Source organism: Bos mutus, chromosome 9 (assembly GCF_027580195.1).
Source record: "Bos mutus isolate GX-2022 chromosome 9, NWIPB_WYAK_1.1, whole genome shotgun sequence".
NCBI lineage: Eukaryota > Metazoa > Chordata > Mammalia > Artiodactyla > Bovidae > Bos > Bos mutus.
In genome coordinates, this window is record NC_091625.1 from 23,570,505 (window position 1) to 23,586,914 (window position 16,410).

The 16,410-nt window shown below is 39.5% G+C and overlaps 1 protein-coding gene across 8 annotated transcripts in view; it reads right to left on the reverse strand.

Moving 5' to 3' along the window:
• SNAP91 (synaptosome associated protein 91) overlaps positions 1-16,410 on the reverse strand; it is a 169,621-nt gene that overhangs the window by 23,192 nt on the left and 130,019 nt on the right. For all 8 annotated transcript variants that reach the window (XM_070376277.1, XM_070376270.1, XM_070376272.1 and 5 more), the window contains 4 exons: positions 8,594-8,728; positions 6,903-7,052; positions 3,489-3,519; positions 2,524-2,635 (listed from right to left, as the gene is read on the reverse strand). In XM_070376277.1, coding sequence (XP_070232378.1) covers positions 2,524-2,635; positions 3,489-3,519; positions 6,903-7,052; positions 8,594-8,728 — 428 coding nt within the window. The remainder of the gene's footprint in view (positions 1-2,523; positions 2,636-3,488; positions 3,520-6,902; positions 7,053-8,593; positions 8,729-16,410) is intronic.

The following is a 16,410-nucleotide window of genomic DNA, read 5'->3' on the forward strand; positions in this document are numbered from 1 at the left end:
GGGATAATGGCCTCATTACTCAGCAAACTGCCCCATATAGAAACCTGGCAGCCAGTGTCTTGCTGAGTTTGTTCACAATAATCCCCAGTTGAGTGGATTCTGCCTGAGACTTTTCTTTCTTATCTTACTCTCCACCTCTGGCTCCAAATTTTTTTTTTTTTTTTAACCTATGGTTGATCTGCCAGATATCAGTATTCTCAACACCTTTCCCTCCACTCCCCTATCCTCTTCTTTGACTTTGCTATCACCATGACTGTTTTTTAACTAACCAGTTAAAAAAACACTGAATGGGGGTGGGTAGGTGGGAAAGAGGTCCAAGAGGGAGGGATATATATACACACACACACACAAAGCTAATTCACTTTGTTGTACAGTAGAAACTAACACAACATTGTAAATCAACTATACCCTAACTGAAAAAAAAAAACCCAAACCAAAACACTGAACAGCTTTATCTTGCTGATAAGAGCAACGCTAGATCCTCAGCATCCCAGTCGTGTCTGACTCTTTGTGACCCCATGGACTGTAGCCTAACCAGGTTCCTCCACCCATGGGATTTTCCAGGCAAGAATACTGGAGTGGGTTGCCATTTCCTTCTCCAGGAGATCTTCCCGACCCAGGGATTGAACCCAGGTCTCCCACATTGTAGGCAGACGCTTTACCGTCTAAGCCACCAGGGAAGAGTATAAACTACTTAGGACTGCGTATAAGATCTCTTTAATTTTGCATAGAAGAGAATAGAAAAATGAGTTCTTTTAATTTGGTGATGATAATATAAATTATGAGATTTCTTGACAATGTGCAGTATTAACAGATGTATAAGATGTGTTCTGAAGAAGCTTTTTCTTTCTTTAGGGATTTTATTCAGAGTTATCGAGTCTCTCTCCCTCTACCGCCAACACTGTTTTTGTATTTAAGAATGCAGTGCAGTTGAGGGATGGGGTGGGAGCTTGGGGTTAGCAGAAGCAAGCTCTTATACAGAGAATGGATAAACAACAAAGTCCTACTGTACAGTACAGGGGATTATACGCAACATCCTGTGATAAACCATAATGGAAAAGAGTATGAAAAAGAATATATACATATTTATGTACAGCTGAATCACTTTGCTGCACAGCAGAAATTAACACAACATTGTAAATCAACTATATTTCAAAAAAATAGACTAAGAAAATAAAGAATGGAATGCAGCTGCCTAGGCCCAGAGTGCTACCTGCCTATGGTCTCAGCATCTATGTGGGCCACCAGACACATGCTTGGGGCCCCAGAGTAACAATTATGCTTCCTTTCGCCCTCAAAGAGCACTAGTTTGCACAATAAATTATATGGCTATCCTGGGCATGGTGGTGGTGGTTTAGTCACTAAGTCGGGTCTGACTCTTGCGACCCCATGGACTGCAGCCTGCCAGGCTCCTCTGTCCATGGGATTCTCCAGGCAAAAATACTGGAGTGGGTTGCCATTTCCTTCTCTAGGGGATCTTCCAGACCTATAGGTCAGTTTAAAAGAGATGGGTAGTTTTCTACTAAGTATCCTTTACAAAAATTAAAATGGAACTTTATTTATAGATAAATACAAAAATGGCCCTCTTAAGCATTGTCTTATGCAAAGAAAGATTTTAAAAGGTAAACATCCAGATATAACAGGCAATCTTCTCATTGTTATCTTTTAGAAATCACTTCTTAAAATTAAGTTCTTTCAGACTTTGAACTCACCAAAGGCAGAAAGCATTAGTCCTTGAGTTTCCTGCTCTCTTACAAACACCAGCAGGTGGAGTGGGGAGACCAAAGGAAGTGGGTTTTGGAAACCAAGTCTGAGAAGATATTTTCCTATAGAAACTACCACTTAAGTTGTAGTTCAATTAATAATAATAGTATTGAAAACAAAAGTGTTATTTCACAATCGGGTCTAACTCCTTGTAACCCCATAGACTACAGCCTGCCAGGCTCCTTTGTCCATGGGATTCTCCAGAGAAGAATACTGGAATGGGTTGCTATTTTCTACTCCAGGGGATACAGAAACGAGACCTATCTAAATTTCATAGGAAAGGCGGTGATAGTAGTTTCAAATTTAAAAAACAGTGAGAAGACTTCATAGGGTTTTAAAATGAAAGTTCAGGTACACAATAGAAAACAGCTCACTCTTTCTGCCAAAAATAAAAGTATTCATTATTTATGACCATCAGGAAATGTGGGCAAGAGATGTGGTAAAAACATAGATAAATATCAATGGTATTACATGTTTCAAAATATCGAAATATCATTTCTATAATTGTAGAAATAAAAAACTAATGTCTGAAGTAGTATAAATACTATTTTGAAATACTTAAAAAGCTAGGTCATAATCTTTAGTAAATATAAAGTCAATGAAATGTGCCTTTTGGTAAATATTGCATCTTGCTCCATTTCTTCAACACGGATCAAGAAGTACAACATCAGTAGCAAAATTCAGCAACATGCTCCCTGCTCCATACACCTGGAAACTGGCACAGTGCCTGCACCACTCTGGCCTCTGGGAGCTACATACCAAGGGTGCGCTGGGTGGAACGCCTGCTGACCAGGTGGCAGGGGCTACTTTCGGCTGCCAGTTGGCACCCCCAGTCAACTTCTTCTCTCCAGCATTCCACTGAAGATCTCCCCTAAAATCAACCATGCAAAACACACACACACAATCAGAAAAGAATAGTATGTGGCTCCTTAAATGTTTATTTGTATTTGGGGTCAAGAAGTAATAAAGAGAATGGATGAAACAGACAGAAGAGCCTTACCATATCGTATCTAAGAGAGCTTAAGGACATTTGACAAAAACATCAAGAGAGTTTTGACCTCAGTGACAACAGGAATTTCCTGTCACTGCTCATGGAAAAATGTGCCACAAAATTCAACTGAATTCATCACTGGTTACAAAAACTTCCAAGTAAGTCATAAATACTGTCTACCCTTCGCTGAACTGATAATGAATCCATGATGGCACTTTCTGGATCTTAGTGGCTTCAACAGAAGGTTTCACACAATTGAATCATGACTACCAACTGCCTTCCAGTGATTATAAGATTATATCTATTGCTAAATGCATCCCAATTTCAGAGATATTGAAATATGCATCTAAAAAACATATACATTGTCATTTTTACTATTCTTCCTTAGAACTGATTCCATGAGACACTTTTTAAAATCAATGTTAGCGAGGAATATTACAATGCATCTAGAATTTAAAGCTATTAAAGTATTCAAACCACAATTCCCAAGTATTTCTAGACATAATTTAGTGTGAATCTGGAGACTGAAACAGATTATTCCTTTTCATTGCAGAGTCAATAGTGGAATAGAGATTCCAGTAGAATAACAACAAAACAAAAACTGACAATGAAATAAAAACCAATTTACCTAGTCTGAGAATGAGTAATACTCCATTAAGTACAAGGTTTGATAGTTTCAAACAAGTACAAATACACTGTCATAAGAAAACCAGACAGTTTCAAAAATACTTACTTTTTGGATGTGGTACCAGAAATTCCAAGATCTATAAATGGATAAGAGAAAAAAGAATTTAAATCTCTATACTCAGTTTAAATGATATGACATTTAAAAGATCAAAGAATCAGAGGTCTAAAAAAAGTCCATATTTTGCATACAAATGACTGCATTTAGTTTTACAGAAGAGAAACCACTTTAGGAAACATATTCACAAGTCCAGCATTTTCTTTCACTTCACGTTATTCTTAAGGATCAAACTTTAAAGTCAATCTGTATTCAGAAATGTGTGAACTTAGGAGGCTTGAGATTGCTATCTTAGGCCTGTGTGGGTGGGAACTTGGCTAATATAAACTGTTCTCTGTGGCTCAGTGGCTAGGTCGTGTCCCACTCTTTGAGACTCCATGGGATTTCCCAGGCAACAATACTGGAATGGCTTGCCATTTCCTTCTCCAGGGGATCTTCCTGACCCAGGGATGATTGGCCGGCAGGTTCTTTATCACTGAGCTACCTGGGAAGCCAAATTGTTCTCTACAGTTGTTCTCCTAATGATAAGCATGGCTCACTTGTCTGAACTGTACAAGCAACTAGGTTTATGCTGAAAATCTGCTTTCCTTTCAGGAGACTGGCTGGTATTTTGGTACATGTTAGGCAGAGTGCCTACGGGATGAGGATCCAATAAAAACCTTGGATGCTGAATCTTTATAAAGGGCTTTCCTGGGCAGAAACCTTTGTGTGTTGTTGCATGTTTGTGTGTTCTTCCCCTCTTAGGGAGGAGAGAGCATAAGGAAGTCCATGTGTGGATTCTTCTGGACTTTTCCCTTGATGATCCAGCTGTGTATCCTTACGATTCTGCTATAATCTCAGCTGTGAGTACAACCATGTGCTGACTCCCTTGGGTCCTTCTAGTGAATCTACGAATTATGTGAGTTGTCTTGGCAACTCCTGACCCAATGGGTTAAATCATTCTGCTCTAATCTCAAATCATTGACTACTACAGCAAATATTTATTGAGCCCCCATATGCCAGGCACTGTTTTAAGTATATGAGATAAGCCAGTGATGCAAATAAAGATCCCAGTCACAGAGGAATTTGCATTCTCTTGGGGTGAGATGGATGATAAAACAACAAAATAATAGAAGAGTATATAAGCTACTAGAGGCAATACAGCAAGCCTATGGAAAAGTGAATATGAAGAACAGGGTAAGAGAGAGCTGGTGGGTTAGGTTGAGAGTAGGGGCAGGCAGGATAAATAGGGTGCTCAAGGAAGCCTCATGGGATGAAGCTTGTGCAAAGCTGCACAGAGATCTAGGGAAGAGCTTTCTAGGCGAGTCACCTGGTACCCCCTCTGGTGAATGGTAACTGTATGTTTAACATTTCCAGAAACTGCCAAATCACTTTTCATGGCAGCTGCTCAATGTTATCAATACATTCTCCCCAGTAATGTTCAGTTCAGTTCAGTTCAGTTGCGTCCGATTCTTTGCAACCTCATGAATTGCAGCACGTCAGGCCTCCCTGTCCATCACAAACTCCCGGAGTTCACTCAGACTCACGTCCATCGAGTCAGTGATGCCATGCAGCCATCTCATCCTCTGTCATCCCCTTCTCCTCCTGCCCCCAATCCCTCCCAGCATCAGAGTCTTTTCCAATGAGTCAACTCTTCACATGAGGTGGCCAAAGTACTGGAGTTTCAGCTTCAGCATCATTCCCTCCAAAGAAATCCCAGGGCTGAAATGGACTGGCTGGATCTCCTTGCAGTCCAAGGGACTCTCAAGAGTATTCTCCAACACCACAGTTCAAAAGCATCAATTCTTTAGCACTCAGCCTTCTTCACAGTCCAACTCTCACATCCATACATGACCACAGGAAAAACCATAGCCTTGACTAGACGGACCTTTGTTGGCAAAGTAATGTCTCTGCTTTTGAATATGCTATCTAGGTTGGTCATAACTTTCCTTCCAAGGAGTAAGCGTCCTTTAATTTCATGGCTGCAGTCACCATCTGCAGTGATTTTGGAGCCCCCCAAAATAAAGTCTGACACTATTTCCACTGTTCCCCATCTATTTCCCATGAAGTGAGGGTTTTAATTTTTCCACGTCTTCATCAAGACTAGTTATGATCTTTTTTATTACAGCCATCCTAATGCGCGTGAACTAGCTTCCTTGGTGGCTCAGTGGTAAAGAATCCGCCTGCAGTGCAGCAGACTTGGGTTCGATCCCTGGGTTGGGAAGACCCCTGGAGGAAATGGCAACCCAATCCAGTTTTCTGGCCTGGAGAATTTCACAGCAGGGAAGCCTGGCGGGTTACGGTACATGGGGTCGCAAAAGAGTTGGACATGATATAGCAACTAAATGGCAAAAAATGGTTGTGAAGTAATATTTCACTGTGGTTTGGATAGACATTTCACAGATGACTGATGTTGAGCCCCTTTTCATGTGGCCATATGTATATATTCTTTGGAGAAATGTATTCTTTAAATCATGGGAATGGGAAACAAAAATATGTCTGCAGGAATACTACATAGGAAAAAAGTTGTCTCAGGGATCTGATAAACTTTTGATATAGCATTGAGTGAAACAAAATGTATTGGTGATGGTAAGCCCATTCACCTTAACAAAATAATTGAATTCAGAGTTAAAACAAGGCCAATCTTTGTAATAGCTCCCTCATCTCCTAGGATTCTCTCCTTCACTTACCCAGCTCCAGTCACTAATGTCCATGGAACTCCTTGAGTATACCAGGCAATCATCTGCCCCAGTGCCTTTGCACTGGCCATCTCCTTTGCCTGCAAATTTTTTCCTTCAGATATCCATATGATTCATTCCTTTACCTTCAAATCTTTGCACAAATTTTACCTTCTCAGTGAGGGCTACTCTGTAGTACTTACAGACCCTCTTTGGATGTCCTGGTTTTTCTCCATGGCATTTACAACCTAACATATTAGAGAATTTATTTATTTGAAAATATTTAATGTTGTCTCTGCCCTGCTAAGCACTGTAAGAACAGAAATTTCTATCTGCTTTGTTCACTGATTTATCTCTAGAGCTTGGAAGACTGCCTGGTGCTCAATAAATATTTGTTCAATGAATAACTGAAACTAATTTGGATACTCAATTGGTAAATATGTTATTTTCAAATGAAATAAAAAATTAAATACTTTATTTAAGATAATACACTTAGATTTTACTCTACATGCTCTCTAATTACACCTTTGGCAATTCAGATTAAAAGTGGCCTCCATGTTGCTTGTGAGACAATGGCACAGGGACTGTATATCTTCCAAGGAATTGTACTGGGTAAAACACTAAGAATTTCTGTCTACTCCTTGACATACTCACCTGTAAGTGAATTCAGAAACAATTCATACAAAAAAAAAAAAAGAGAAAAAAATTCACATATGATTCTGCTAAAGAAAACTATTCTATTACTCACTGCCTACTAAGCTGGCAAGAGATGAGTCAAGGTCACTCCCAAGGGCTTTGCTTGCCGCCATTGCAGGACTTGGTGGTACCAGTGAGATGGGTGCAGGCTGCCCAGCTGGTGCCATGGTTGGCATCAGAAGATCACCTAGACCATCAAACACTGGAAATCAAATAGAACAGGTTCAGAATAATTGCAAAAGAAATATGCAAAATCAAAGGGAAACTCTTTTGAAAAAGAATGAAACAAATACATTTACAATTTTACCAAAGGCACTTAATCCATACTTTCAATGACGATAACAACAAAAAAACATCTCTACATATGGCTACTCATAAAGTACGGAAATACTAATGAACACGAAAGTGGAAAAAAGAAATTGTGTAACGTTCAGGAAAGAACACAGACTTGGGAATCAGAATTGGGCTCATGTCAGCTGCCTCACTAGTGTGTGACTTTGAGAAAGTGACTATCTGAGTTTTTATTACCTGTAAGTGGGAAGAGTACAACTACAACATGGATTTGTTGTGGAGATTAAACTAGATGATATACATCATGCCTTTACTATAATGCTCACTCAAAATAGGCATTCAATATGTGGTAGTTACAATGCCTACTTTTATAAAAATTCTTAAATGAGAAAGAAAGTCTGAATCTCCCAATTCCTATGAAATCAGTGCTGGGGTAAAATCTGATCTGATGATTAGTACCTATTAACAAATATCTGAAAAACATACTGTAGAAGCAAGAATTTTGATTTTTGTTTCTTTCATTGTAGTATGAAAGTTAGAACCACTTCTGGTTCTAACTTTAAGGGCATAGCTACAATATATGCTATTTTCAGTATTAAGAATCATGCTATTATTGATGGTTCCTGATCAGCATGTAACAAATGACCATTTGTTTAGTTCCCGGAATACAGAGACTATTCAAAAATGCTGTCTCATAGAATTTGTAGAAAAGCTTCTGGTGATACCTACATCAAAAGTTTTATGGTTGCTAATTTTTTTAATATATAAAAAACAATGCATATTTACCATACACACACCACTCTACAATAATTCTAAATTAAAAGAAGGACAGCATTCAACTCAGCACTGGCAATGGAAGCAACCAAATTGTCAGGCAGAGGATATAGTTGGGGTGTTTCTGAAACACAATTACCAAAAACTCACCAATTGAAAATTTGTAGTAGGGACCCAGCATGAGAAGAGTAGAATGGAAGAAAATACAAACAAAATGACAGCAGGATGAAAGGTTAAAGGCAGGCAAAGAATACTATTCGTGTCAACTTCATCAAACGGAGGGCCAGGCAAACTTCAGAGAGTGTAAGCAACAGCAGTGGGAGTGTCTACACATTGAGATACTGCACAAAGATTTAGCACAAAGTATTTGTTTTCCCTTAACTTTCTCCAAACCATGTGCACATAAGCTCATGCAAACAGATGGTGTGCATGTTAAGTTAAATTTCTGCTAAAAAATAAAAACAAAAACAGAAAGAGACTGCAGGTTATTCTTAAAGCCACCAAAAATGTATGGAAAATATTTACTTAGGTTACAGAAGGAGAGATTTATTGAACAGTTTTAAAACCAGGTCTTCATTCAATATTTGCTTATAAATTTCCTGATATCACACAAACCTGAGGCGGTGTATTTTAGAAACAGAACAAATAAAAAGAATATTTGAAAAATCACTGCCTCACCTGAAGGATCAAAGGAGCTGCTGCTAGAAGTTGAAGGCGTTGTTCCAAAAGCTGCCTCAAAGTTGGGCTGTAGCAGGTTATTCTGAGCTGGAGTCACTGGCGATGGAGAAGGAGCCATGAAAGAACCCCCAAATCCTGGGAAAAAGTAGTTCCAGAAAAATATAAGCAGAAACAACTAAAGACAGGTAAAGGCCAATAAAACAGAATCAGCAGAAGTAACAGAAGACCAAAAAGGTATTGAGTGCATATGGATGAGAAGGCAATGAAACCCAGGAAGTTATGCTTTTGGAATAGTTTTTCAAGTATCTTAAAATCTGACACATAATGAGAGATTTAATTTAACTGCAAATCAGAGAGCACATAAGACTTTATGTCCCTGTTAAGAGAACCTGCAGCAATCCAATCTACTGTTAGGATGGAGTACATAAAGCTGAGGTGGTTTCACTATGGTTAAACTTCAGATAGTTATTTTTGTATTTAAATTTTATTTCTTCAAATCACAATACCAGGTACCTCGAAAATGCTTAGTTTACACATTGGCTCAGCATAATAATAAAATGCAAATCAGAAAAATATGCATGTATCCTGCCATCAACTCCTCCTTAATATATTTCTTATATGTTCCAGTCTAATTGCTGCCATTGACAAATTTAGGCTCACCCAATACAACACAAAGCGACTTTCTGTCTCTAATCTGTAGCTCCTCCAACCTAGCCTTTACAATGCAGCCAGAGTGATCTTTCTGAGTAGACAATGCTGACAAAGTTACTTCTCTAATATCCTTCATGGGCTCCCCAGAACTTTCAGATTCATATAATGTGGGTTCCTTTATATAGCAAACAAGCACACCTGTCTCTGGACCTCCTTCTCCCCTCCCTGCAAACTCAGTTGCGGCCATAATACATCACAATGAGTCAAATACCAGCCCCAGGAGGGCTTCTTTGCCTCCTATTGCCACCCACAGCTACCAGCCACAAGGACCCTGCCCCTCCCACACCTGGTACACATGGGTGATGTGTCCTGCCTCTGTGCTCTCAGCACCGGTACATCTCCCCACCCTACCCATACACCATCCTTTATTTCCACCCCAAGTCCCCACCCTGGGGGTGGCTTTTTGGTGTCAGGAACTGTCTTTTTTCATCTTTTCCACGAATACTCAGTCAAATATCTAAAACACTGAATTAACACTTATTGAAAGAAGGATACTTTTGAATTTAAAAGGTGAGGAGAAAGCAAAGACCTCAAATTAAGTGTTTCTCTTTTGAAGCCTGGAAGTAAATTATTGCTCTCAATCAACAGACAGAAGCAGAGCTCACTGTATTGCTTCTGTACAAAAAGATATAAGGATTCCCTGGTGGCTTAGATGGTAAAGCATCTGCCTGCAATGAGGGAGACCTGGGTTTTGTAAAGCATCTGCCTGCAATGAGGGAGACCTGGGTTTTGTAAAGCATCTGCCTGCAATGAGGGAGACCCGGGTTTGATCCCTGGGTCGGGAAGATCCCCTGGAGAAGGAAATGGCAACCCACTCCAGTATTCTTGCCTAGAAAATCCCACGGATGGAGGAGCCTGGTGGGCTACAGTCCATGGGTTCACAAAGAGTTGGACACGACTGAGCGACTTCACTTTCACTTTCATGAAGAAAGTGACTCCTTAAGAAGACATTAGATGATGTCCTATTATCAAACACGTATCAAAATTAAAGAAGTCTTTTTTATACTCAAGTTTGGGTATATATATTATATATATAAATGTATTCTTTTCTCATCTAGCTATATTTTTTCTTCACAAAATGCTTGCCAAAAAACATAAAGAATGCTTACAAAAAACCTTCAGCTTACACTTTGTAACAGTCAATTTATAATTTTGGAAATGACTTCCACTGAAATTCTCCAGTTACTATTTCTAACCAGAAAATCATGCTGTCCCTGGAAATGGATAGTGACACTGGCTTAGGTTTCCTTGTTTATGTATGAAAAAATGAAACATGGAGAACTGTTACCTATTAGAAGATGCTCTCTAAAATTCATGGGGACTACCTGAAGTGATTTTAGCAGTATTCAAGTGACTTAAGGATCATGTAGCCTTCCTAAATGAAGACATCCTGTAGATATTTAAAAATTAACATCATAATGAAGCGAAGATGGGATCAGTTCAGTTCAGTCACTCAGTCGTGTCCGACTTTTGCGACCCATGAACTGCAGCATGCCAGGCCTCCCTGTCCATCACCAACTCCCAGAGTTTACTCAAATTCACGTCCATTGTGTCAGTGATGCCATCCAACCATCTCATCCTCTGTCGTCCCCTTTTCCTCCTGCCTTCAATCTTTCCTATCATCAAGGTCTCTTCCAATGAGTCAGTTCTTCGCATCAGGTGGCCAAAGTACTGGAGTTTCAGCTTCAACATCAGTCCTTCCAGTGAACACCCAGGACTGATCTCGTTTAGAATGGACTGGTTGGATCTCCTTGCAGCCCAAGGGACTCTCAAGAGTCCTCTCCAACACCACAGTTCAAAAGCATCAATTCTTCGGCACTCAGCTTTCTTTATAGTCCAACTCTCACATCCATACTTGACTACTGGAAAAACCATAGCCTTGACTAGATGGACCTTTGTTGGCAAAGTAATGTCTCTGCTTTTGAATATGCTATCTAGATTGGTCATAACTTTCCTTCCAAGGAGCAAGCGTCTTTTAATTTCATGGCTGCAATCATAATCTGCAGCAATGTTGGAGCCCAGAAAAATAAAGTCAGCCACTGTTTCCCCATCTATTTGCCATGAAGTGATGGGACCAGATGCCATGATCTTAGTTTTCTGAATGTTGAGCTTTAAGCCAACTTTTTCACTCTCCTCTTTCACTTTCATCAAGAGGTTCTTTAGTTCCTATTCACTTTCTGCCATAAGGGTGGTGTCATCTGCATATCTGAGGTTATTGATATTTCTCCTGGCAATCTTGATTCCAGCTTGAGCATCCTCCAGCCCAGCGTTTCTCATGATATACTCTGCATATAAGTTAAATAAGCAGGGTGACAATATACAGCCTTGACGTACTCCTTTTCCTATTTGGAACCAGTCTGTTGTTCCATGTCCAGTTCTAACTGTTGCTTCCTGACCTGCATATAGGTTTCTCAAGAGGCAGGTCAGGTGGTCTGGTATTCCCATCTCTTTTAGAATTTTCCACAATTTATTGTGATCCACACAGTCAAAGGTTTTGACATAGTCAATAAAGCAGAAATAGATGTTTTTCTGGAGCTCTCTTGCTTTTTCGATGATCCAGTGGATGTTGGCAATTTGATCTCTGGTTCCTCTGCCTTTTCTAAAACCAGCTTGAACATCTGGAAGTTCACGGTTCACATATTGCTGAAGCCTGGCTTGGAGAATTTTGAGCATTACTTTACTAGAAGATGGGATAAATGCAATTATTTTTGAGGATATGACCAGTTTGGTTTTAGGGAGGTTGGTTGCTGCGTTAAGGTTGACTTCTTGGAAACATCCCCCACAAGTTGGAATACGGCAGTCGGAAATCTAGGCAAAGGGTGTGTTTCTCTTTGTTACAGTTGAACATGGAAACAACTGTACCTGATGCTCAGTTTCTTAAAATTTCGTCAAGAAAGGACAATGTATTCTAAGGTCACAGCATATCAGTGTTCGAAAGGACATTAAAATCAGCTGATTCAATCCTATCTTTTCACAGCTAGAAAAGATGCAAAGGGAAGTTAATACACCACCCGTGACTCAGTAATAAAAAGAGAAAACCATGTGCATTTACCCAGGGCTCACCTGCTTAGTGCTGGTGAGTTTCATAAGGTAAGGGGCTCATTCCCATAGATGAATAAATAACACTATTTAATGAAAAAAAAAGATCACTGTTTTCTCTGTGAAAGTGAAGGTTTAGCCAAAATTGGCATGAGGCTCACCAAAAGACAGGCACATTCTGAGCAATTTTTTTAGGTTGAACTATCTGAGCCACATACACTGCCAATATTCGACCATTTTGATCCTACAAAAATACCAATTTTATATCATTCAACCTAAGACATATATTAGCTTATTTAAGCCTCACAATCACCCCAGGAATTTTCATGAATGAGGAAACTGGGGCCAGAGAGGTTAAATAATTTGATTCAGGTGACCTGATGGCAAGTGTGGAGCCAGGATTTCAGAAAGGAATCTTCCAGAACCCTGGTTTTTCCCAATACTACTTGACCTCTTTCCTACAGCCAGGTGTGAGGCCAGAGTTATCCCCTTCTGATAGGTTTATAAAGTCAACAGAGATCTGGAAAGATGGCTTTTCCCCATTATACTCAGTTCTTATGAAGCAGGCACCTTCACAAACCTAGACTAATTACAAAGCTATAAAGTGATATAAAATAACCAACTGATTATTATGTTAAGGAAGAAAAATCTGTCGCTTTACTCTAAAGGAAGAGTTAAGCAGGAAAATGATAGGCATTAATAAGGAGTTTGGAGAACTCCTGTTAAGTGAAAAGTTTTAGAGACTTGGAATAGAGGTAAGGAGTAAGAGAATACTAATGACGACTCTTTCTTTCTCTTTGTTTTGGAATTTATATTAAGAAAGTCTGTGCAATTGAAAATAAAGTAATAACTGCTAGGCTTCCTGCCTATATATATGTCTCAGATGTCCTACAGACATGTTTGAGCTGTCCTACATGAATCACCAGCTGCAGACATACTGCCTTTTATCACAGATGATCAGTCTTATGAATGTCTCTCTCTACAGGGGAATGGCCTACACACTTAATGAAGTTCTATTAATAGAGACATATCAAAACTGCCAGTCATTGTCTACACACATCACTTGGGTTGAGGGAGTACCATGTTAAAATTACTGGTAGATAAATACATTCCCACACACATTTTCCCACACTCACATGAGCTCTATTATGTTAAAGATGCTGTAATTTCCTTTATTCTCAGTGGTACAGTTATTTAGTCCATTTACTAAAATCAATTTGAGAGAGTCAATATTTCTAAGAATAACAGCCTGAGAACCTTCTGTCTGTTCTGTTTCTGACCCCTAGAGATGAAATGATTGGTCCTCTATAGACCATACCAGTTAGTGGGAACTGTTATTAATTGCACACTGAAAGTCTTTATATTTTAAATCATTTCAAGGACTTCCGTGGCCCTGCTAAAGCTACCTGTGCCATGTGATTAACAGAAAATGAGAAACTATGAACAGTCTCCCTCCTACTGCAGGACGTAGGTCTCCCTCCCACTACAGGCACAGACCTATGCTAGTACAGATTATGGTGCTGTCATCCCAGAATTGTCTCTTATGGAAGAAAATGGTTTCCCTGTTTGATATCAACCTCACAAATTAGGCATATCCCTCAACATACCTAACCTCCCTTAATAGTCCATTTTTACAGGGCCATCCAGGAAACTGTCTCCATCTTTCAAACATCTATATCTTCAGTTGATATCTCATGAGAGGAATTTGACGGTTTTACTCTTCACTGGGTGAAATAACATTTCATTTGTTATAATAACTCTCAAGTTTCCAGCCAGACTCTGTCTGAGATGTGGGTGATGCCTATATCCCACCAGCAACCTCAATGACTTGGAGAGATTTTTTCTGTTAGCCTGTCCTCCTTGGACACAGAAGTTGCCTCTTCTAGAATGTTCTCTAGTTTCACCACACTAGGTACACCAAATAGAACCTGAAATTTCTACTCAAGGAGAAGACTAAGGTGATATTTTATTCACAGTTCAATTCTGGAATTGCAATTATGTCATAGCTCTAACAGTAAATTAAATGAAGAATAACTAGTTTTTCTGGGATATGTGTCCTTTCAAGAGATTATGCATTTAGTCTTTGAGTTTTAAATTACACACTTAAATTTTTTTTGGGGGGGGGTGCTACAATATATGAACTTTTTTTTTTAGTACATCAAGTTAGTACTTTAGTTATGTTATTCACTAAAAACAATGTGAAAAGACAACCCTCAGAATGGGACAAGAAAAGCTATGACCAACCTAGACAGCATATTAAAAGCAGAGACATTACTTTGCCGACAAAGGCCCGTCTAGTCAAAGCTATGATCTTTCCAGTAGTCATGTATGGATGTGAGGGTTGGACTACAAAGAAAGCTGAGTGCTGAAGAATTGATGCTTTGGTGTTGGAGAAGATGCTTGAGAATCCTTTGGACTGTAAGGAGATCAAACCAGTCAGTCCTAAAGGAAATCAGTACTAAATATTCATTGGAAGGACTAATGCTGAAGCTGAAACTCCAATACTTTGGCCACCTGATGCAAAGAGCTGACTCATTTGAAAAGACCCTGATGGTGGGAAAGACTGGGGGCAGGAGGAGAAGGGGACAACAGAGGATAAGATGGTTGGATGGCATCACCAAGTGGATGGACATGAGTTTGAGCAAGCTCCAGGAGTTGGTGATGGGCAGGGAAGCCTGGCATGCTTCCATGGGGTCTCAAAGAGTTGGACACAACTGAGCAACTTAACTGAACAGGATGGGAGAAAACAATAGTAAATGAAACAACTGACAAAGAATTAATTTTCAAAATATACAAGCAGTTCATACAACTCAAAACCAGAAAAACAAACAGCTCAATCAAAGAGTGGGAAAAAGAACTAAAAATGCATTTCTCCAAAGAAGACACACAGATGACAAAGAAACACATGAAAAGATGCTCAACATCACTCACCATTAGAGAAATGCAAATGAAAACTACAATGAGATACCACCTCACACCAGTCAGAATGGTGATCATCAAAAAGTCTACAAACAATGCATGCCAGAGAGCATGTGGAGCAAAGGGAACCGTCTTGCACTGCTGGTAGGAATGGAAACTGATACAGCCACTATGGAAGATGGTATGGAGATCCCTTAAAAAGCTAGGAATAAAACCACCATATGACTCAGCAATCCCACTCCTTAGCATATACCCTGGGGAAACTAAAACTGAAAAAGATACGTGTACCCCAATGTTCACTGCAGCACTATTTACAATAGCTAGAACATGGAAGCACCCTAGATGTCCATTCACAGATGAACGGAAAAAGAGGCTGTGGGACATATATACAATGGAATACCATCAGCCATAAAAAGAAACGCATTTGAGTCAGTTCCAATGAGCTGGACGAACCTAGAGCCCAAAGCACAGAGTAAAGTAAGCCAGAAACAGAAATACAAACATCATATGGATACAAACATATATGGAATCCAAAAAGATGGTACTGATGAATTCACTTTCAGGGAAGCAATGGAGAAACAGACACAAAGAACAGACCCATGGACATGGGGGAGGGAGAAGGGACAGGGTGAGATGTATGCAGAGAGCAATATGGAAACCTACAATACCACATGTGAAATAGACAGCCAACGGAAACCTGCTGTACGACCCAAGGAACTCAAACAGGGGCCCTGTGACAATTTCTGTGACAAGGGTGCGATGTGGAGGGAGCTGGGAGGGAGGTCTGGAGGGAGGGGACCTGGGCACACCTATGGCTGATCCCACCTATGGCTGACCCCTGTTGATATGTCAGAAAATCACAAAATTCTGCAAAGCAATTTATCTTTTAATCAAAGAGACAAATTTAAAAAAAAGATCTTATTCAAAGCAGTGACCAATGTGAACAATATTTCAAGATGTCCAAAACAACTATAACATAACATTAAATAAGTAAGTGTGACCTCTATTGGTGGAAAGTTGCAGACACTGCTTTTACTATTGTAAAAGTAATTTTACAATTCTGATTTGCTGCCAGCATTCAGATTCTGGAGTAAAGCTAAAATTTCAGTTAGTGAAAATAAAAATGTAATGTTTCCCTCCATCAAGTT